General features: G+C 34.1%; 1 protein-coding gene across 1 annotated transcript; it reads left to right on the forward strand.

The window, feature by feature from the left end:
- The first annotated feature begins 3,880 nt into the window (after positions 1-3,880).
- LOC124359747 (tubulin alpha chain, testis-specific-like) lies at positions 3,881-12,674 on the forward strand. Its single transcript, XM_046812747.1, has 7 exons — positions 3,881-4,120; positions 6,552-6,853; positions 7,433-7,672; positions 7,790-7,980; positions 8,267-8,363; positions 10,228-10,473; positions 11,583-12,674. Exons 1-7 carry the CDS (start codon positions 4,000-4,002, stop codon positions 11,631-11,633), a joined length of 1,248 nt encoding a protein of 415 aa, XP_046668703.1. The 5' UTR covers positions 3,881-3,999; the 3' UTR covers positions 11,634-12,674.
- Positions 12,675-25,535: the final 12,861 nt, after the last annotated feature.

Raw genomic sequence — 25,535 nt, forward strand, 5'->3', positions numbered from 1 at the left:
ATAGTAGTTGTTTTATCGTATAACTACTTCTGGGTAGTTGTGTATTATTTTCTTGACAAATATCATAGATTGATCAATTGATTCCTTGGAAACAGTGATGTAGGTAAATTCCTGCATTCAATCACAACCTGTCAAAATGAAACTAGCTACGATCCGTTGTGGCACGAATTGTGAATCTCCAGTATCCATTGAGTACTTAACGGCATTTCTCTTGGGAGAGGAACCGCACGTAAAACTCCCTGTTATCGATTATTACAGATCCAATCTATATTAAATTATGCTTTTTTTATTTGATACTCCATTACGTGGGTTGATCATGAATATGTGCAGGTGACAATGCTTGAGATATCTTTCTTTGTCATGCCCCACTTATCCTTTCCCTGTTCAATTTACACCTAGTTCATAAATCAACCCTTTCCTCACGACCATGTGTGTCTCAAACGACACAGGCATTATATTCCAAGCTCCTGAATGGTCCAAAGGTTTGCCATAGACCCAACAATCATTTTCCGTGCAGTTTAGCCGCGATACGAGGTCTCGGTAGCCGCAACATATAACAAGTTTATAAACAGGCGTGTTTACATCAGCTGTTTGTTGGCCACATGGCACGGCGGCTGCAATCAGCTGTTCAATTGTTGCCTTTTATAGCCGGCCCTCCAGCCACGTGCAGTCCGCCGCAACATTGTTGCAACTTCTGCATGTGTCTTTTGTTCTACTCTTGCTTCGCCACCGACCGTTTTTTTTTCCCTGTTGTGAATAGCAGAGTTCCTTCAAAGAAATTACTTCTAGAACAATAGACAGTAACGAGAAAGAATTAAAATTAGTAGGCTTAACATGAATGTTTGTAGTACTTTGAAGGTTCTTTTTTAAGAAATAAAATATTTCGGTAACCTTCAGGATTTTCAATGTTCTCCTTCCAGTTGAACTTGATCATTTGTTAAATAAATAGTTTTTTAATTTATTCATAGTTTTAAATAGTTTTAATTGTTATGCTGTATTAGAACACCTCTACTACTACATATTTCTGTTGATAACAAATGAATGAGAAATATCTTGCGTGATTTATTGACACTTCTATTTTAATCAGGTTTAAAAAATCCAATAACCTTTATGAATGCAAGACTAGATAGGCTATTGGAAAATTATTATTAGTTTCTGTAACCATTACGAAAAGTTAACTCCTGAATTCATGAGTCACTTGACTATAAATATAATCACATTTTAAAGTGACTCACTGACAGTAAAACTGAATGAAGCAATTATGCGGTTGCACAAACCAGTATATAGAGTTGTTTTGTGATCGAACATTACGACAAGCATTGAGAACACAACAGGCCATTGGCGCTAATAGAAAGGGAGCGTAACCACTCCAAGTTGTCGTGTCGGGTGGAAATTAATTCCTCCCACACACGAGTCGCCTGTCGGACCACAATAAAGGCAAGAACTGGGAGAGGTGTTGAGGGAATGGAGGAATTGGAGACAGCGATTGTAGCGTAGGAATGGTCGAGGAAAGTGGGCCAAACCGACGATTGGGGAGCAGTCATCGACTTGCATGTGGAGTGGCGTGTGGTACTAGATCAGCTGATGCGATATCGCGACCAGCTGACTGCTCCTTCCCGCCATAACTTCTCCTTCCCGCCAATGTAAACAGTTCCGTGCTTTCTTCCCTCTTTAATTTCCCCAGTAGCGAGGAAATTTATGGTAAATTATTCATGAGATGTGGACGGACCGTGGAGTGAGGTGTCAAGATTGTTTTGTAATTCTTGATGCCCTGACAGACTCACAGTGTTTCTGATAACGATGATATGATTCTACGCTTCTGCAAAGGTGAAATCCCCGTGCATTTAATTTACTTTCTCCTGTACTTCAGACATCGTCACGTTTCGACTGTAGTGATCATTTCACCGATGTATCAGTATTCGTTCCTCAGAGCAGAAGACACTTTCATATTTTTCAGCACTTGGATAATCATTTCATTATTTGCTATGATGGTGATAAATAAACGTATAATATTAATAACATTGGATCAATAACACCTTAAAAACTACATAACATTACGAAAACAAATTAATAAATGTGAACGACCATTAGGGTAGCAGATGTTATGATACAGACACTCAACAAAAGAATAATCAGGTCGACTGGGTAGTTTTATAAAACGTTCCTTCAAAGTGTAAATGGACAGTCGTGGCCTAGATCGATTAATGAAGGCATGAAGTATTGCTGAGTGAATTATTAATGCTCACTTGTCTACTACTCCAATGAGTTAGAAGAAAGGGTAATATTGCAACCGACCTCCATTGGGAAGTTGTCAATAATGCAGCAATCAGACCGACACTCAGCTCTTCCGCTAACAGCGGCGGGCAGAACTATTTGTCCCAGAATAAACTGCCTCGTAGATAGTTCGATAGCGATCAATAATGTTGATTCTGGTGGGAGGGTCATTGAGAATAATATAGTGCGACTAGTAGCAGTGCGTAAACAAATGCCTCCCCACAAGTATTACAAGAACATTAAACTGTGCTAACCTAACGGGTCGTAAGAACTTTTAAAAAAGTTTTTAACAATTATTCTGGCCATAAATATGGGTTTACACATTACGTAGTCTCATTCATTTTTAAAAGTAACTTCTTTGGATTTTATCTTTAGTAAACAATAGTAATGTTTTCTTTTGACAAATCTGCTCCAGTTTGTTTTTAAGAATTCAAAGACACTCTAAGGTCAATCAAGGTGTGCAGGATTTAAAAAAATCTTATATCCTAAGAAAAAAAGTCATGATCTAAAAATCTCATGGTAAAAGAAATCTGATGAAGATAACCTCAAATATTTATAAATGAATAAATTGTAGAAATAAAGATTGATAATTCAAGACTACTTTGAACACAATTTTGGTGTGGAGTATGAGACGTGTTTGATAATAATTTCTTCTATTGCGTGATGCTTCTGATACTTTGTAAATTGTAATCATTATGTGTCCTCTATGATCACGCTGACCTATGTCGACTCCTTGAGGATCGAACTGTGATCAGATTATTATCACCTATAGAGTGTTTAGAAATCGGTTATCCTGTGTAATGTGAAGTCTGGAGTTCATACTTAAAGTTAGTCAAAATTTGTAAATATCAAACCTTAAAACTGTAAGGCTACTTGTATTCTAAGAGATGTTCATGGACGGTCACAGGGTAAGTTAAAAAACAATAAAACAACAAATTGAGCTGAGTCTGATACAGAAAACCCTGTTTGGGTGAGCGATGATGCATTTATACAAATTTTAATAAATGAGAATATTTAGAATCATATAGTTTTTACGAACAATTTATTATTGTACTAAGCAAGCAAGAAATCCATTCGATTTACTCAGTTACTGTTCGGTACTGAAGGTAGGTTTGTATGTATGGTAAGGTATCTAGAATGTTTTAACGACAGTCTGCCCATTCAGCAGGGACTTGTTTTGGTTTGAACTCAATACAAATCTGTAAGACTCCCTGACATAATCATTACTTATCGAGCTATTGAGAATAACACTTCCTAAGAAACGGTCGATATTTTTTATGACAAATCTAGCCGTACATTTTAGTAATCCACTACTCACGTATAAATCTTTTTTTATTAAAAGGTATGCCTGTTTGATAGTTTAGACTACAATATAACAAATAAAAATCAGAGGCATTTGTAGACAAAGGAAATTTCTGTTGATGCTGAAACAAAACAAGGGCAAAATGTCCACGACGGAAATGTTTTATTTTTATTTTAAACAACTGACAATAAAAATTCAACTAAGAACAAACTAAGATTCAAATTGGGTGAAATACAGAATCTTAATATTGTGATAGATCCAAAGAGAAGTGGATTGTGGTAGTTAAACTCACAATTATTGCTAACAATGATGTGTTGCAGAGGGAATGTATCTCCGTCCACATCGGCCAGGCGGGCGTGCAGATCGGCAATGCCTGCTGGGAGCTGTACTGCCTGGAGCACGGCATCCAGCCCGATGGCCAGATGCCTTCCGATAAGACCATCGGCGGAGGTGACGATAGCTTCAACACCTTCTTCAGCGAGACAGGCTCGGGCAAGCACGTCCCACGAGCTGTCTTCGTTGACCTTGAGCCCACCGTCGTCGGTAAGTCGACCTACTGACAAGAAACTTTAAATTGTGGATAGATTCAAAATTTGAAATGGAAATACTCTCCTAGCAGTTCATTAAACATAATATTGTGACATACTCGTATATAAATTAAAATCTGTCATAAGAACGTTATTATATATTAAATCTGGAATCGGACAACTGTTTAAAATTGCAACTGTGAAGATTGAAAGATAGTTAATTTTGAAACACAATTTGAAGGTAGAGGATTAAATCTGAAGTACAAATATATCTTCTTCAAATATAAATTCCTGGATGTAAGTCTTATAACTTTCAACAATAGAAAAAGATACTCAGGAAGTACCAAAATATAACCAAAATTTTGCTACACAGATGATACAGACTTTTCAGTAGTACAATCGCATTTTTAAACAATTTCTTATACAAATGATACGAAAGTGCATATAATATTTTATTGATAGGTACTATTATCCGTTGGTCAACATTAGCGCGGGGCATCAACGAATAAGCCAAACGTTCTCCGAAGGCATTTCTGCTATACGAAAGCATTTTTTCCAATAAACCATCTCATTTCTTGAACAGACTTCCAATAAATCATTTCAGACAATAATATTTTATACTTTCATATAATTGTGTTTGTAGAAAACTGTTTGATAAGTTCAGTCGTAAGTAAGTAATTTCCATCGAAGGTGATTCTGTCGAACCTGACTCCACGCCGATAACACTATTCAAGCTTCTGTTACTCCACAGTTGTGTATAACAACAGACATAACAAGGCAACTCGTGCACTCGTGGCCTCGTTTCTGTCATGACATGATACATCCAAGTATACGACAACTCATAAAAGGTTTCGCCGAAGCGGGAGTATTGTCAGATGAACTATGGCATGCATACAGATCGAAGTCGGATAAGTCGGCTATGTCTGAGCAGCAAATGACTGTCGGTCACGCAGCAGCGCCGGGACTGCTCACATGCATTACGTATACGTTCTGCTCGTTCACATTTCCTCGAGTCACGGGTAGCATTCGTCATTCTGAAGCGGCATGAGCTGGCCGATACGAATGAGGAAGTGAAGGAGGGGAGGGGATTTTTAAAGACTGGTGATACAATTTGTTTGATGGTATTTCAGATAATTATTTAATCATTCGTTAATGTTATACGAACGTAAACCGACATAACAAAATACTGTACGATGATATGAAGTTGGTTGGTGGATGAATCTGAATAACATCCATGTATTTGTTACACAAGAGACAAATTATCCAATGTTGTCAGTTGATGCACGAAAAAGTAAACGCCGGGACTGCCATCGTGGAGAGAGAGAGAGAGAGAGAGAGAGAGAGAGAGAGAGAGAGAGAGAGAGAGAGAGAGTGAGTGAGAGAGAGAGCGAGTGAGGGGGGAGGGGTTAAGGTAGTAATTAATATTTTAACGGTAACAATCAAAGCTCTAGCAAACTAGCTTAAATACTTCCCTCTTTTGTAAATAATACAATCAAATTTTATAACAGCCTGCGCAACACGTGTGTTTTAGTTATCAGCTGTTATGAACGAAATTAAAATACTCTTATAAAATAAACATTGGAACTTCGGAAGTCCGTGGGGCAGAGCTCTATGGTCGGGTTAATTTAAAATCCACAAAATACACATCTAGATTGTATGAGTTTTCGACTGAAATCTAAAATCAAGACATTCTTTAACTATTATACGAGTATATACTATGTTACATGATATTTGTATTGCTAAAATCAAAGACTGGTAACAATTCTCATTATTAACTTACAATCAAAACAGTTTTGTGACCCAAGTCGTTCAAATTCAATGGCTTAATATATTTTTAGATTAATACGTTTAAAAATGTCATGTTAATACATATTCTTGGTAATAAGTTGATAGTTCTTTTGTTGGCCATGCTGAAAGAATGCCCTTTAAAATATTAGCGTTCGTTTCATATGTACAATAATAGTTTGCACATATATGATAAATCTATGTATTTGACTAAATATATTAGACACTCACACCACTTATTATGAAGCGCAATAGAAAACGTATTGATCTAGTTCAATGATATCTTACGGCACACACAAAGAGGTACACTCGGTGTGTCATTGCAGCTCAAATCAATTCGCGCCTAGCCGCCAGTTCCGCGAACCTGACCCATAAATCAGCTGCTGCAGTGAATAGAGGTGTCAGCTGACATAAAAGCTCGCAAAATGGTGGGAAAGGACAGCTGAGGCAATTTCAGCTGATTGATAATAGACGCCTTGCTTGACAATAGGTGGCGTAGTTGATCCTCACACATGATAGATATATCAAGGTCGACGTTGGTTTTTTGTTTTTCCATTCAATTTCTAAGACATATTTCTATGAATTTTTACTTATTGGGACGAAATTTATCTGTTGAAGATTAAATTATTTCTGAAGCTCTCTCACCAACGCATTTATTCCAGATGAAGTAAGGACCGGAACATATCGCCAGCTGTTCCACCCCGAGCAGCTGATCACTGGCAAGGAAGATGCAGCCAACAACTACGCCCGAGGACACTACACCATCGGGAAGGAGATCGTTGACATCGTGCTGGACCGTATACGTAAACTAAGCGACCAATGTACAGGCCTTCAAGGGTTTTTGGTGTTCCACTCCTTCGGCGGAGGAACCGGCTCTGGGTTCACCTCTCTACTTATGGAGAGGCTCTCTGTAGACTACGGAAAGAAGAGCAAGCTGGAATTTTCAATCTATCCAGCTCCTCAGGTAAAAAGGGTTACATTCGGATCCAATTGTTAACGTTAGTTTTGTTTTGTTTTTGAAAGGTTTTAATATGATTTTTCCTTCCGATAGCCAGAGAATTATACAGAGGTAGCCAGCTTAGGTCAAGGCTGTCTTTGTCTGCTTCTTTGGCCACAGTTGTTAACTCGAGACCGAGTAATGAAATTTTGCAAGCACTTTTTTACCATCGATCAATCCAGGCGTCTTTTCACTCAGTCTTTCTTTCTGGAATTTTAACTTTGGATTTAAATATGATCTTTGTTACATGGCTTATTAAATCTTAAGTAGAATTTAGGGCCTTACAGTCATGACCCTATATTCAATTACGAGTACATGTTTCTGATTTAATTGCATGACACTTTGTGCATTTTCGCTACATTAGCTTATACCTGTGATAATCAGTTTTGGAAAATTGTAAACTATTTGGATTCGATGCCAATAATGGATTATAAGGAAATACTGTGATGTATTTAATCAATAGTAAATAGGTAAGTGCAGTTAAAAAATTATACACCATATCTACGTTTTATTTTAGGTCTAGATAAGAAATATATTATTTTGTAGGTATCCACTGCCGTGGTGGAACCCTATAACTCGATCCTCACGACCCACACCACTCTGGAACACTCTGACTGCGCTTTCATGGTAGACAACGAGGCCATCTACGACATCTGCCGGCGTAACCTGGACATCGAGCGACCCACCTACACCAACCTCAATCGTCTGATCGGCCAGATAGTCTCCTCCATCACCGCATCCCTGCGCTTCGACGGCGCTCTTAACGTTGATCTCACGGAGTTTCAGGTCAGTTATTACATTTCTGTTATGTACATATCATTAATTTTACGATTTACGATACATTAAGATAATCATTTTGTTGTTCTGATGTTATCATAATCCTATCAACTCTGTTATTTTCAGACAAATCTGGTACCTTATCCTCGCATCCACTTCCCTCTGGCCACCTACGCACCAGTCATCTCTGCAGAGAAGGCCTACCACGAACAAATGACCGTTGCGGAGATCACCAATGCTTGCTTCGAGCCGGCAAACCAGATGGTGAAGTGTGACCCTCGCCATGGGAAGTACATGGCCTGCTGTATGCTTTACAGGTAGGTTTATTTGTGGCTTTGCAATAAATAATTTATCCTTTGATTTTCTCTTTGCAACCCTATGTTTTAGTATTCAAGAGGTAAATACTAAAACATGTTCAAAAAAATAGTCAAGAGAATTGTAGACTTATAAATTGTAGACTAAAGATTGTTTACTTTGTTTTATACGAATTGCAAAGAGCTGCATACTTTTCTGTGGTAAAAAAATCCTAAAAAAATACCACAAATTTAAATTTCAACCGCCAGTCTTTCATATATTTCTAATTGAACATTTGTACATTTACAGAGGTGATGTTGTACCGAAGGACGTAAATGCAGCTATAGCTACGATCAAGACCAAGAGATCAATTCAATTCGTCGACTGGTGCCCTACTGGCTTCAAGGTGAGTTAGAAGACAGCTGTTGAATTTAACACAATCGATGAAGCGAACTTCTAACTTTATAAACCAGCGTTTGTTCCCTGCCTGTCACGACTCTGATGGCTGTCCCGCTGGAAACAAAATTATCGTTCCCAAAGTTGGTCAACCTGATTGTAGCGAGGACGTGAGAAGAAGAGGTTGATGCAGGTGCAGGAAAATTGAGGTGAACCAGTGGTTAGAGGCAGGGCGAACTTCTAACCAATTGGTTCGAGGTTAAACCGTTATTTCTGTGATTACGCTTTCATCCTGAGGAACGATGATGGGGAGATTGAACTTGTTAGAAGAATTTATTTGATATAAAAGAGAAATATCATCTATTTCGGTTCCGCTCCCTCGGCCTCACAGCCAGTGCGTATCTTTATGTAGAAGCTGTAATTATAATGGTGCAAAACAAAATTGGAAACTTCGTTCCGCTGTGCAGTTGGCTTTTATTTCATAACGAGTTCAACGACTTTATTGTTGCGGTACATTACTAAAGTTCCCTCAAAGAACCTAATTAATACCTCTTTAATAATTTTTACGTGCGTTTAATACGACAGAAACATGAAATGGTAATTGAAACTAGTTTGGTTTTACCACCTCATTCAGAAACTGAATGAAATAAACATATTATACAAAGATAATCAAAATCGTTTCTGAAAAAATGTAAAGTTTGTTTCACTTAATGTTTACTCCTATTCCATCCCAAAATATTACATTATTCATTAGTAAATTTTAACAAAATTAAGAAATATTAGATCAAACTGTTTCACAAACACATAGTACAGAGACTTTTTGTGACCAGTAAATTGTCATAGATTCGCAATTAAATTTGTACACGTTTATTATTCATAAAAATTAATTTGGTTTCCACAAGTTACAATTAAACAACTGGGTAAAGTAATTATTTAATGTGGCTTTTTAAAATTCAAATAAGTTTCCCTCCTCAAAATACTACGTTTATACAAATGTGAAAAAGGCAAGAATATTAGATGTTACATCGTATAAGTTTTTATGAAATATTTATACAAATGTTTTGAACTGTTTCCTTAATTTATTTTATATTTATTCATTTTTCTGTAACATTAGCCTTACTGAGCTGCTAGACACAAGTTTTAAGGTGCTGTGGTAGATGATGAACACGGTTTTGAATAAACAACTCTTCAAACACACAAATATTGCAGTTTGGATCTTTCAGGAAGGAAACTTTACAAAAATGAGGTCCCGATAACCATAAATTAATATTTTTGTAAAAATAATAGCCTTGTATTTTATTTTGATGTGGAATAAAACTATTCAAGTTTTAAACAATTACAATACTATTTGGAAAAATTTTTTAACTGATTTCCAGTGGACTTTGTATTGTAAATAAATTTGTATTGACGTTTTCGTTAAGAGTTTTGACTATTTCTGTTAAATCGTCAGAAGAGTTATTAAATTATATATTTAGTATTTAGCTTTCTATAATTATTGCTCTTGATAGAGAAGTATGCTAATGACCAAATGTTATATTTAGTTTATTTATGTCTCTTGCTCCATCTTTATGTAAGTAATTATTTTTTGGATTATTACCAACAATAAATCTTATTCAACTAATGGTACTAGTAACGCTTTTTATTTATTTTGTAATATCTTCACGTCTTGTAATATATCTTACAAAGGACAACAATACTGGAGTAAAATGTGGTGAACATGATGTTTAGAAAATAAGTTCTAAGCGTACTCAGATGAACATCATGTATTGTTATCAAATTGCCCTTGCAACAATTTTGGGCTTCAACCGTGAGGTAGATCGCACCACGGATAAAAATACTTGCAGGTTGTGATAACGTGACAATACTGTTCCCAGGTGGGTATTAACTACCAGCCTCCCACCGTGGTTCCTGGGGGCGACCTGGCCAAGGTACAGCGAGCCGTCTGCATGTTGTCCAACACTACCGCTATCGCCGAGGCCTGGGCACGCCTGGATCACAAGTTCGACCTGATGTACGCCAAGCGTGCCTTCGTCCACTGGTACGTCGGAGAGGGTATGGAGGAGGGAGAGTTCAGCGAGGCCCGGGAGGATCTGGCAGCTCTGGAGAAGGATTATGAGGAGGTACGAAGATCATCCACTGTCAACATCTTTGTGGTTCCTACTATTATTATTATTTTGAGACGCAAAGGCTGAGTGAGGATTTTGTTAAGAAATCTTCCCGAAGGAAATTTGAAGTTCGTTGTATATTTAAAACGGTATGAATACCGGTTAGAAATATGTAGATAGCAACAATCGATTTCATTTTGTATTCCTCCACCTTTACATGACATCCGTTAATAAGTGACTGGTTCTGTTCATTGCATTACCTATAACATTTGACGAATCTTGATCGGTTTAGACTGCCGTGTAGTTCAAACCAACACATGTACTTAATAGGCTAAGCCTTATTAGATCTCCCGCTTAGCTCTAAGCCTCTCGGATCGAAACATGTATATACTCGAGTTTGAAAGTTAACCACAAACCAACTATTACAGCTACAATAATGGGAATTACATTACAATTGTATTTATTTATTTCTGCCTTTAGACATATAAATCAAATTATTAACAAACAACTTCAAATTTTAATATCAGAAAGAACGGAAAGAAGTACTGTACCGGTTTTTGGCGCTTTTCAACCAAAATTCAACTTGGAACATTAGTAACTCGGAAATTTCTTATCCTTTTAAGACCATGTTTTTTATACAAGTTAGGTATAAGCGTAATGGTTTGGATCATATGAGTTTAGAATCATACGAAAATTTAGTTATTAAATAAATTATCATTAATATTAGTAATATTGAATTACCATCTCAATTTTTATTCATGACCAGGCGATTAAAAAAACTCGGCACTGGTCACTTTATTGATCTCTTGGTCATTATCTTAGGCATGCTGTTTAACAAATCGTTATTTAAAAAGATCTTTGACATAGTTTAAATGAGGAGGCTATGCCTCCTTGTTTGAAAATGCAAAGTGAAAACTATTAAACGGCTACTAATTTGTCTAACGGCTTTATCTCTATGTCTATTGTTATTATATACACACACACACATATATATATATATATATATATATATATATATATATATATATATATATGGCCACACGTTTCAAACATGAACCTGCAGGTTTTCGAGTAACCTTTACAAACATTGATCATTTCCTTATATCCTCAATTGTTTTTTACAGGTTGGAGTGGATTCCACTGAGGGTGAAGTCGAAGATGGTGACGAGTACTAATTTATACTTAATTTGTTTTATTAATATTTAATGTAGAACGGCTTTAATAAAGACAACGACAACTTGTTTTGGGGAAGATGCGGACGATTTGTGTACTATATAAGTTAAGAGTTATTTCGTTTTTTATTAAGAATATATTATCTTATTGTAAATAACGGTATTAAGACAATGAAGCCCTATCTAACTACCCTCCCTAGAGTAGTATTTGTTACTCAAGACTTGGATATTTATATTTTTTAGATGTAGTAAAATGTACTATCATTAACGAATCACAATCTAAATTTCATTTTATTTTTATTACGTTGTTTTATCTTAATAGGGTCTACTTAATGTGATTATTTTTTAGTATTATTTATTTTTCTATTATATTTTTTCTTATACTTGGAGACTTGAAATCTTGTGCAAGATTGTTTTTTATTTAATTTTTTACACACATAAGTCAAAACTGGAATAGCTGCATTTAATTAATGCCGTATCTACTAAATTTTACTTCAATTTATTTTCCAAACAACATTGTATTGTTAAAACAATTATACCATAGGTTGATATTAATACATTTAAAATATTTTAATATTATCAATTAAAAATCTATACTTTGAAAATGTCTAAACTTCTTTATGCGGTCTTAATTGTTAAATATGTGTAGGTTAGTATTTGCTTATATTGTTAATTTAGATTGTGATTTACACACATTTCCATTATCCACTACTGTTTGCTTATTATTGTATCGTGAGACAATTTTTATATCAGCTTACACCAAATGTTATTGTTAGATTATTAAAATAATTATGTCGTTTTCATAGTTAATGCTTGGTTGTAATATTGATATTAAGACTAATTTTATAACTTTTAACAATTAAGGTTTCTTTACAACGATGTTTATTGTAATGTTATTTATTTAATTGCACTGAGAAGCATAGTGTGATCTATTTCATATGTACTCTACAGTACTGTGTTAAGTACTCTATGTACTTAATGTACTCAGTAGAGATACTGTTGCCTTGTAATCATACTGCCTTAATAAAATGGTAAGCAATATTACGTTTGGTTGTCTTATTATACCTGCATCTCTTTTTTCCGTTATTTTAAATTTTAAAATGGTTTTGTATTTTGTAGATAAAAATAAATATTTTGTATTTTATTACGTGAACACTTAAGACAACACCTTCATTGAGACAAAGTTTGAACTTTGAGTGAATAGACAATATGATTGTTATACAGATTTTCCAAAATTGTGCCATTAACAAATTAAAAGTAAAACACTACTTTATACTGTTATTTACACGAATTCTCCACATCTCTGCTTTACATTTTTAGTTGTTTTACCAATTCTATTGTAATTATTTATTTTTAGTGTGTCTATAAAGTGGTTACAAGAATGCATAAGAAAACAATATGTAAGTATGTATACGTTTTGTTGTGACATTTGGAGATGGATTTTACAACTCTACTTATTAAAATTCTAGCATTATTCAAATAAGGCTTAAAATGTAATGCAACAGCGATCCAGTAAAGTATAGAGGGATTAGGAAGGCCTTCATGAAATTAGTAAATACTCATTTTTATATTTTTAGAAACTCTTTATAATGAAGTGGTGTCACTCTTGAAACTTATGTTGTAATGTAGTACGCATGACACTGAGACATTATTCTTCTCCGTTGTTAGAGGTTTCGATAAAGATACATTTCCATAGTTATATTACAACTCAGAATAATGCTACTATATAACACATACATAGTCACATACAGTAATTAGTATCACATTTAAGTAATATGTTATTCTAATTACTAGATGATTGGTAATGGATGATAAAAATCACAAGTTGGCTAGGTAATGGCTAGACAATCACTAGGTGGATAGGCAATAAGCGATGCACATTACTAGGCAACGGATGTTGTACATTACTAAGTTACATAATAAATGGATGATACAAATCACAAGTTGGCTAGGTAATGGCTAGACAATCACTAGGTGGATAGGCAATGAGCGATGCACATTACTAGGCAACGGATGTTGTACATTACTAAGTTACATAATAATGGATGATACAAATCACAAGTTGGCTAGATAATGGCTAGACAATCACTAGGTGGATAGGCAATGAGCGATGCACATTACTAGGCAACGGATGTTGTACATTACTAAGTTACATAATAATGGATGATACAAATCACAAGTTGGCTAGGTAATGGCTAGACAATCACTAGGTGGGTAGGCAATGAGCGATGCACATTACTAGGCAACGGATGTTGTACATTACTAAGTTACATAATAATGGATGATACAAATCACAAGTTGGCTAGTAATGGGTAACACAAATAACTAGGTGGCAAGGTATTGGCCGATGCACATTACCAGGTGACTAGGAAACGGATGATACAAAACATTAGTTGAATAGGTAATGGGTGATACAAACCACTGGGTGGTGGCTAGATATTGAGGTAAAACTTCTTTAGTAATATATTTTTAAACCATTTTGCTACTTTATTAGTTCTCAAAATCAAATAATTTAAACCAGATTGTGGTAATGAGTGGTACAAATCACTAGGAAACAGGATTTTTCCGGACATTTGCCATCGTTCAGTGAAACAAAAAATCAGTAACACTACGTTTCGAGATATACAATCTGATCTCTTCATTAGTTATATAACTAACCTAATACATAACTACAAACTAGGTTAAAATAAACAAATCATACCAAAGCGTTGTAGTACGCCTATGTCACCAATCACAACCGCCATGTTGTGTGTCAACTTCACTAACTCTAAAACACACTTAATAAAAACTATACACAACACTAATCATTAAAACTGAACTACAGAGTACAGGTCACTATACGTCTGTATTCGTCTACCAAAAACCAACGACCGTAAAAATAAACTTCAAACAAAGGACAAATTACTAGATGACCATACAAAAATGGTAGTGAGAGTACCTAAAGAACTCTACAACTTAAGAGGATCCCAAATTTAAACTACTTAGACGATGCAACGAGTGGTGCACATTACTAGGTGACATCACATTGTCACGTGCTAGCAACGCTGAGGGTACGTGTAAGGCTATAGCTCTGTTCGTTTTCAAGATGTCCTGTGAACAGATAAGCAGATAGAAAATCATAATACAGGATTCACCTTGTACTTCTTTTTTTAATTGTAATTGTTGTAGTTTACAGCTACGCTGACGGAAAGTAGATCTGTGTTTGACCTTGTAATAAAAATGCACCTGTCAACTATAATAAAATATAATTGTATAACCATATACACAAGTGCAAGAGGCATCTTGAAAGTTTTTTTTCTAGTGTTTAAAGTACAATCGTGTACGATATAATATTATTCAAGGACGCTCCTTTTGAGCTTCCAAATCACCCACACATTCACATATTTGTCCATTAGTTAAGTTTCAGTAGATGTGTTCAAATAATAGAAGTTTCGGGTAGCTAAGGAAGGTAATACAACGCAATAAAGTGTTAAAATCAAATCTTGTCACCGACCTTTTCACACTGACTTTCTCTGTTAGTTTTTTTTTCTTTTTACTACATGAATAAAAGTGTCACATGTTAAAATCTCATATGATTGTACAGTTTGCTTACAAATTTATTATTTCTGCCATTTTCCGTTACCGTAATAGTTATTCATAACACCAATGTACAAATATTCGCTGACGCTCAACCAAAGAAATTGTGCTGATAGACAGATAGAAAGAAATGAAATTTTTCCAGCTCCTCAAATAATAATATCGCGCAGCTAATAAAAAAGTTTATTATATCTCAATACTTGTTGTATGCGGCCATACCCATTTGCGGATACACTGCTTTATACACAAAAATGTTTTGCTACATTCAAACTCACAGGCAAACAGGTTTTTGGAATATTTCATTCATTTGGGTTAATGGGCCTCCTCTAATTTTAAAAATCAATATCTTCATGTTTTTGTTCACTTAGGACAAAAAAGTTGGAACCCCCTTTATTGCACTTAGTGCTAAAAGGACCTTTGCAGTACTTCCTGAGTGAAAGGATATTCAGGATGGATAAGGTAGGGTGTAAGCGCCTTCCGGTGAGATCCCATAGAAGAGATAACAGGCACTATCTCAGTCTTATCCCCTTAGAAGAAGGAGAGGCTAGAGCTCTTTTCTAGTCTCTTCCACTCAAATCTTGTAGGGGTAACCTTACTCCTTATGATAAAACTTTCAACAAGACTTTAATATTAAGGGAGCCCCACTCACTCCAACAGTAATTTTTCGCAGTAAACCAGAATCTTTTACACCATTATCTCGATATTTGCAGTCAGTGGTGGACATCCATTGGGGTTCTCGAAATTATGTGAAACATCGGTTTTTGCTGTGCCCAGTATAGATTCCACTGCCCGTGAATCCATCTTAGGCATGAGATCAGGTTTTTCTTACATACTGGTATTGTGTTTTGTTTTGTTTACTTGCCTATTTTACCAATCGATTGATTGATTTACGGTCCATTATGTAAGTTTAAATGACCGTAACATTCTTCTTTGTTATCCTTTGAGATGGAGAAAATGTTTTAATATACGAGGGAGATTTTCAATGATGTTTGTCTTTTGTCTCTGATTGTATACAACAATGCGTAAGTATGCAGTTAAGCATAATCTTTTCCTCCAGTTTTGGCACAGGAGTAATAATGGTTGGTTCAGTGAATATCGTATCTTTAAACATATTTTACTAATATACTCGTCTTCTGTCTCATGTGTAGAAGATGTGTTTTTATAGCCTGCAATACTCAGCTTTCCAAGGATTTGATAGTAAATCATCAGTCATTGTCACCACTATTAACTTCTTAGTTTTAACTACGTACATTATTAATGTATAATTAACAGGTTACACTCATTCACAGATTTAAAGCACAATAATGTAATACGTACAGTAACTTACTGTAAACCTACATTAATTGACTGTGAAGTGCAGCTGTTTCTGTAATTTGCAAAAATTTCTGTTTTTACACAATAAAATTTCTGTTTTTTACACAATAATATTTCAATTTTATTCCTACTACGCTACTGAATAAGGACAATTGTAATAAACGATCACGTTAAAAAATGTATATTACTAAATTCCGTCATATGAGAAGACATACATAAAACAATTCTGGAATAAGTATTTTATAATGAGTAGTATTTTACCATAACAATATGTCTATGTAATATCCTATCATCAAGGCGATGTCTGTGCCAAATTTTTGTATAAATCTGTACATGTACTTCCACACCTGAGAAGATCTTAGATTTCAATCGTGGAACTTAGTTTTATAGATCTTTTAACATAACGATGGCAAATGGCCGAAATCCTATATTCTTTTAAACCTTCTATCATCAATGACAAACTTTAAACAAAGTAAACACCGCTATTTCGTAAGAAAGACAATAACAAAAACTAGAATGCTTTACTGCCTTAGAATGGTATACCATCAGAAAAGCCACGACTACTTATATGCATTCAACTACTCTAAATTGTCTATAGCTAGTGGACAAGTGTTTTAATATATAAAGTAGCTTGAAATTAGGCATATACTGCTGCTATTGTATATCAATAGTATATATGCATCAATAGTTTCTACAACAACGCCTTCACACTCAGTTTTTTTGTGAAAAACTGGGACATTATAGACATACTTTTTATAATTTATATATAAGATACACCTGTGATAAATTATGATAATTTGAATCTGTGAAAGTGTCCTTATCCGTTTCCGAATAATTGTACTTTAAGATTAAAGACCAGTATTTTGAGGTCATGAAGCAGTTTTTTTATAGAATAGCTCCCAATGATTTTCAGAATTATTTTAAATATTTTAGTCCAGTGTGCAGGAATAATAGCAGTAAGTCCGCAGTTATGTTTAGTGAAAGCATTTGTAATGTAATATGGCTGAGCCATGGGATGATACTACATCGGAAATAGGTTGATATAATTTAGATATTATTCCAATTTTTACGTAAAGAAGATTATAGGTTAAGCAAAATCGCGGGCTTTTATTATTCAAGTTTTGCGCGTGTAAGAGCACTTCTGGTTCGAATGAATTATATTTGCCACAGCTGTGTTTGCGGTCTTGCCCCAATCAAGAAAACTGAACTATAAGTTAAAAAGCCTAATTTGATCAAAATAGTAGACCTCCGGCACTTGCAATCTACTTCGATGTAAGGTTAGAGTGAAAAAACAATTCCTGAATGTGCCTTACTCTTCAATAAACAAAATTTGGTGCTGAATCGCCCCACTGTGCGTCAAACGGTTCTCAAGATAATGTGCGGAAACACACAACCCTACACTCCAAGACCTTCTCGAACCGCTCAGAGCGGTGTACTGATGATATTTATGATCGTTTTAATTCCCTACAATAAATGCAGGTATATTTTGCGGACCATCCAACTCGCTGTCTTTACTTGTATCCTTGGTATTAGTTTTCAAAGGTAGCTATTGCTTTCTAGCCTCTGTTCTGTATATTTATTATAATATATGTTATATACATAATTAGTATCGAATGTTTCTTCAGTCCAAAAGGGACCCACTTCCTCCTCGATGATTTTTCTGCCGTAAAACTTATATTTTGTGTCCGGTACATTACTTTTTGTGCTTTGTTTTGCAATGGTCGCAAGCTCAATGTGCTCGTTTGTTTCCTCAAATTCTTTTAGCCACGGTGCAAATGGTTCTATGAATGGTACCACTCCTATATTTTGGATTTTCTCAGCTATTGTAAGTATGCCGTCACACAATGTAAAGGAAACTCATTTCGAATATCCAAAATAAACTAAATTGTTTGAATTCGTCACCGCTGTCATCTATAGTAAAAGTCTGATAATACTATTTTTATACCTATTGGCAGCACACTACGGTATGTGGTACTTTGCCAAGCTGAAAGAAAATTCTAGAATAAGTATTTTATAATTAGTAGTATTTTAGCATAAAAATATATCTATGTTTTATTCTACTCATGTCCAAGCGATGTTCATGCCAAATTTTGTATAACTCTGTCTGTATAACTAGATTTTGTTTGATTGAGTATCAAAACATCACTTTCTTTACAAATTCCTCATTTAATAATTATTTGTACTATTATCGACATAAACAATGATATATTGAGTATCAAAACATCACTTTCTTCACAAATTCCTCATTTAATAATTAATTGTACTATTATCGACATAAACAATGATATATTGAGTATCAAAACATCACTTTCTTCACAAATTCCTCATTTAATAATTAATTGTACTATTATCGACATAAACTATTGAGTATCGAAACATCACTTTCTTCACAAAATTTAATAATTAATTGTACTATTATCGACATAAACAATAATATATTGAGTATCGAAACATCACTTTCTTCACAAATTCCTCATTTAATAATTAATTGTACTATTATCGACATAAACAATAATATATTGAGTATCAAAACATCACTTTCTTCACAAATTCCTCATTTAATAATTAATTGTACTATTATCGACATAAACAATGATATATTGATGAAATACAAATATACTACCCCAAATCATCCGATTTTGAGCGATCGGTGTTTATATTTGTTTACTGTAGATTTAGATTTAATTTAATTAAAATTTACGGGTTTATACTAAGTTTTAATAGCGTTAGCCACGCAAGTGATAGTTTTATTTTAAGGTTACATGCTAATGAGAATAACTTTTACCATTCAAATAAAAAATATTGTAGAGCCTGAACATTGCTGCAAGTTTTTTTCTCAAACCCTTTTATTGGTTTCATTCCGGTTTCTCACTAGCTGTATTATATAATAACAAGAGTGGGATGAAAACTTCAGGAGTCAAATAATTTTTAAGAAAAACACTTCACCTTTTTTAACGTAAAGTACTAAAAACTCCATGCTTTTCAACATTAGTTCACATTGAGCACTAAGTTAACAAATTAGATTATGTATTTTTAGGTGTATCCCTATCGTCAGTTTTGGGACAATGGGCATCATCCTTAAGTTCTCTTGTAATGGGCACAAGTTATCCTTTAAAAATAATCAGTCATCTTGTCGTCGTGTTCCTTTTTATCGTAAATTCTGCAGTTTGTGACATTCAAAAAAGTACAATACTCCATTGCAACTGTGGATTTTGATTGCTGTATCTTTTAAGACTGACGCAATTTTTCATTTGAGTCAACATTCGTATATTTTTCAAAGACAAATCAATAAACTGCTCTACAATCGTAACACCTCATCGAGAACTCATGTCCACGTCTAAGGATGAGATGATCCATCACTCCTGGTTCCCTACATTGAGGCCGAATTGTTCTAATTGGCTGTCAATTGGTCCAAATTCTTGATTGGCCCATAAAACATCGGTACTCGCCTACACCGAGCTAATTTTACCACCGACGCTCAAACAACGTTAACTGATTAATTAATTGATTAGTCTTTATACTTGACGCTCTCACAATGGTATGTGACAGCCGCAAGATACTACTCAAGCAGAATGTGCCAAAGTTTAATAAAACTCAAAATGTTTACATAAGCTAGTGAAATAAAATGTTTTTCTAATTTACCTATTGAATTAAAAATATTTGACGTAGCATACTGTGTACATATTTCGGAGTATCGAGAGGAAATGTATATCTACACAATTGAGACAGATATTGCAAACCAGTTTGTTCAAGAACCGCAGACCTCAGAAACAATGGTCCTGAAGGCCAGAGGTATTTGACCGGTGAATTACCTGTAAGGAGGTTAAGTTGACCTAGACATGTTGAAGTGTTACTGTACATTCCGAGAAAGAAGTCTTCAGGTGCCAGGTGGTTCAGAGCTCCGAAAGTTCCTGTCTCATAAGAATAACAATAACAAACTTATCAATAACTTTGTAAATACTGTTTACATGTTTATGTTCTACACTACAAGGAAGGATACGTCGCACCACGTGTCGCGTAACAGGTTTCGCTGAGGTTACTTTCAAATTTTCAAATCTATAGCTCATTTCATTCATAATGACAGATAGATGGACAAACAGACAGGAAAAACTTTTCACATCCCCCGGCAGACCAAAGTGAAATGTGTCATTAAGTCTTAATGTCATTTTACCTTCAATGACGCTCAGCCAAATTCCATGTTTGGACATACGCCATCATATAACTCATTCTTGTCTATATATGAGTGAAGCTTCAAAGTATAAGTGACAAATTTTAAAGTGAAAGTCACGATTAAATCTTTCAGAAGATATCTTGACACTTGATTCATTCATATTTTTATTAAATTGGCTATCATATCAGTATTTGAATAATTAAATTCTTTACACCAAAACTTCGTCACCACAAAATGATGTTATGTTATGATAAAATAGGATGGTTACGCTACATGGATTAATATTTAACATGTCAAAATCTCTTACAGGTGTTCTTAGTTTGTTTACAAATTTATTTATTCTGCTATTTTCTCACTGTCATAATGGTTACCCATAAGACCAATATAAAAAGATTCGCTAATGTTCAGCCAAATCCCGTTGTTTGACATACACCATTATCAAACTCAGTGTTCCTTATATCAAAATAAAGCTTCGTGCAAACTTTAAAGTCTATAGATCGGTTTGTTTTCGAAATATCAAGCGAACAGACACACATATATGAAATCCTTCCAGCCCCCACAAGTGATAAGGCTTAGGTAAGGCTCGGCAAAAAAGAAGAGATTGATTGTTGCATGAAAATTTTAATATAAAAACTATTATTTTACAGATATTACTTGGTACTAAACAAAGCTCTTCCACTCTATATGTACCTTTTATAGATTTGTAATACATCCGACCATAGCATTCTTTCGCACGTGCTTCTAAATTTCAAATATTAAACTTACGATATAAGACTTCTCGTATTTTTGTTTACAATAAAACAGCTCAGACATTCATTCTCAATCCACTAACCAATTTAATATCAGTATTTTCTTTATGATATCTTAAACTCCCATTATTTTACAAACAGATATGAAAGTAGAAATTTTTATTTTGAATAAACTATATAGGTTTGTTTATAATTTAAATTATGTAAATGTGGTAAATTGAAACTCCACTTCGTACTGATTTATTTGGAATATAATTATGCTATATATGCATAAGTATGGGACAATACCTATGCATATAAGTTTTACACGCTATTAACTCTATATTATCTTATTATGTACTCTTAGGTATATCTATACTATATATATATATATATATATATATATAATTTTATAGTTCAAATAAGTCGAAAATATTCAGTGATTTTTTTTATTCGTCTTAGTATTTCTGCGGTTTCACATTTTTTTATTATTTCAAAATACTCCTAGACATTGTTTTTACCTTGGTAGATATTTCCAGTATAATTTAAATAATACATAAAACGTAAGTTACGTTCACTAACTAAAAAATGATAGTCTTTTTAAAATGTTATATAGTCAAATATCATAAAAATCAATAGATTTAGAAAATAATTTGCACATTTCAAAAGTTTTACAACTTTTCAATTCAAACGAAATAATAACTTGGGTTTAAAAAATTGTTTTATGAATAAAACATTATTTGACTTATCTTGTTGTAAACATGATTATTTCGTTTTCAGTGTATATCACGCGTTGGTGGTATAACAGCGCGAATATGTTTGTGTATAGAAGATCTGGAATAAACTGGAACATATTTACCAAATTACTTCTATTGATTATCGATAAGCGTATATATAAAAATGCCATACCCAGACCGGGGTTCGAACCTGGGTCCTTAGAATGATAAACCAGGTTCACATCAGCTAGCAGAGACGGCGGAGTGTGAATCCCATGTTTACATTTTCGTCCAATTCAAACAACAAAATATACTGTCATCGTATTACGATGATCTGTTTCTTTAAAAATTTTAAACACTTCAAATGTAATTACTGGTATAGGTAGAAAATAAATTGATACCCACATTTTTTCATTTATATGGGAGACAAGCTGTATCCATTCCAAAAAGGTGGTTGGGTTTCAAGAGTTTTGAATGTTGCCGTTATTTAAGGGGGTTTGTTTTAAAATTAAATATTAAGCATATTGATATCTAACTGTATACGACGCTCTTATAAATGTTATCATATTGTAATATGAGGCTCAACCGGTTATAATATATAGCATGTCACTCTAAAAAGATACCAACTTTAAGTTTTTTAACCCAAGATGACCTTTTGTTATTTTAAAGCAATATTGATAATGTTGGAAAGGCACAAGAACTATACAAATGAATTTTGGTATTGGCTACTCAGAATTTCATAATAGAATACATTCCAACTATATATACTACCGGTAACTAAATATTTGAAAGAGAATGTTTTAAAAAGATTCACAACTGGAACACACTTTAAAAAGTTGTACACAATGTAAACATTTTGTAGATATAAAAATGGTGATTACTTCACGTAACTCACGGTTACTTTCTCTTCTATTTTAATGCAATACATTCTTATCCATACAAAACTTAATTGCAGCCAAATAAAGAGGCGAACATGCATAAACTTTGTATGATGAAGGCAAAATAAAATAACATACGCATTGTATAACATGGAAAAGTTTGTGTGCCACTCACCATGGAACTGGTCTATAAGTGTACATAAATTTTAACACTTTTGTATACTAAACTCATCATGTACGAGTTATAAAACAACCTAGGTAAGCAAAAAACAAATTATACCATTTATTATGAACAGTAATATCTACTCTTGAAAGAAAAACGAAAATTGTTAAAACGTACATCTTAGAATATTAAGACAATGAACTCTAAATTTATTTTGGGAGTTTTTACTTTTTTATAGTTCATTACTATTGCCATAAATAATCTGGACTGACGATTGGAACACTCCAAAAGCCATTTAATTTGTAAAAGGACATGAAAAGGATTGTATCATCTACTGAATGAGCTTGACTGACTTTAGGGTTACTTAAGAATGGCGCCCATAATGCTGGATGGTAATTTTCAATTGGATCTCTTAAGCACATTGTTAAGCCTCAAATACTAATTAATACTAATACTGTCACAGTAAAGCAGGTGGTCCACAGGCGTAGAGTAGACGTTTATGATTGGTCAGGTGAACTTGCGGGATTTTGCTGTAGCCACACCAACGGACGTGTGTGGTCATACTTTCTACTCAGCTTTGTTATAGCGGTTGTGGGTGCGGTTGTGGGAGGGTGGTGCTACTCACATAATTTCTGCGAACTCAGTTTTTTACATGATCCAGAAAACACTATCTTAATGGGAACACATTTTGGCCGTATGGGATCATTAAGTATATTTTCATCACTCTGTATGGTATTGGGTTACTTTCCAATACAGCTGAGATCTGCAAAAGTCATCGTTTCCCTAGGAGCTAAGTCAGTTGATTCTCCTTCTCCCAAAATTACTTTCCATATGTAATTCAATAAGAGATATAGAAGATGTTTAAAAATAAAAGTTGTTTAAAATGACGTAGTTCCACTTTAAACACTCTTATAATTTATTTTGAGTATATATTAAGGTGTTAAAACTTTAGTACGAAGGCGAGCGCCACCACCGCGGCCTCTTAAAAACTTATTAGCTGAGCCTGGTTAACGATCCCATTTAACATATTTGTACAAATATGTTGTCTGTGTACTCAGTTTAGTGTAATGTAAGCTTAATAACAATTGCGGTAGTTATCGTGTTAATAATCTTGTATTTTATGACATCAGCCAACATAAAATACGTTAGGTATATATAAATATAAAGGAGTTTTAGTTTCAAGGACTAATGATCGGAGAAATTGCATAAAACCTCCCGAAAATGCCGCCAAGAGGAGAGATTTCAATAGGCACATTTATATAAAACTAGCTGTTTCCTCGCGGCTTCGCACGCTTTACGTAAGCCTTGGCCATGTACTTGCACTTCTGGTTAAAGTGCATTATATTTCTAACACCGATGTAGAGTTTGCCTTGTAGTCACGATCAAGAAAATCTGTGTATGCTTATTATTATATAGCCATTATACACGTACATGTATTTTATTATAAAGCGGTCTAACAGTCAAGCTTTAAGTTCAACCATATATTTATCATAAAGACAAACATATATTCTAACTTAGTACCTTCAAATAGTCATTTGGTAAATTAATATACGTAACTGTCTCGTTGAATTGCAGTTTATAATGTGCAGGCGCTTTGAAAACTTTTATATTTTGCAGCGCCTCCTGGTGGCGAGTTACATCAATGGGCATGGCATATACACCTTCTCCGTGAAAAAATACATATAAGTTAAATAAAAATTTTCATAATGATCGGACAAATAGTTTTTACGATTCCATAAAGGACAAACACACAAAACATTCATTTATATATGAAGGGTACACGGGAAAAAGGGGCTCATTGCATTTTTTAAAATATTGAAGCCACTACACTATGAATGTATCCATAGCAAACCAAAACGTATGTAAACAATTAATTGTGTTTCTAGATAACCCGCTAACCTTATTTGCTTCACACCCATGCATCTATGCATTAATAGATTATAAATCTTACTTAATTCCAACACTACCATAAAAATGATTAGAGAGATCTTTTTAGGAATATGGACTATGGAGTTTTTTTTAAAATGATTACTTTGGGGTTAGCAAAAGAGCAATAGCTTCTTTTTAAACTTGATTGAGTAAGTCAATCTATGTATACAGAGTAATCCGGATTGTCTTTATCCATATTTCGTATTGGCGTACTTTGTCTATTCAAATATTTTTGTCCGATTTGCATTATTTGGACTTCCCTTAGAATATTTTAACCGATACACGACCACGGATCAAACTTTATTTTTTCTTTAATGGGATGAGTGAATATCTAACCTGTTCACGACAATTTGAAATCCTGTAGTAACAAATTATTTATTCCCTCCCAGTCATGAATCTTTTTCCAAGGCAATGCTTGACTATTCCTCTG

This window comes from Homalodisca vitripennis, chromosome 4, assembly GCF_021130785.1.
Source record: "Homalodisca vitripennis isolate AUS2020 chromosome 4, UT_GWSS_2.1, whole genome shotgun sequence".
In the NCBI taxonomy this organism is placed as follows: Eukaryota; Metazoa; Arthropoda; class Insecta; order Hemiptera; family Cicadellidae; genus Homalodisca; species Homalodisca vitripennis.

Excerpts from the sequence above, each read along its gene's own strand:
- LOC124359747 (XM_046812747.1), top strand. The coding sequence starts at position 4,000 with ATGCCTTCCGATAAGACCATCGGCGGAGGTGACGATAGCTTCAACACC. Across the intron at positions 4,121-6,551 it reads CCTTGAGCCCACCGTCGTCG|ATGAAGTAAGGACCGGAACA; the intron begins GTAAGTCGACCT and ends CATTTATTCCAG. Across the intron at positions 10,474-11,582 it reads TGGAGAAGGATTATGAGGAG|GTTGGAGTGGATTCCACTGA; the intron begins GTACGAAGATCA and ends TGTTTTTTACAG.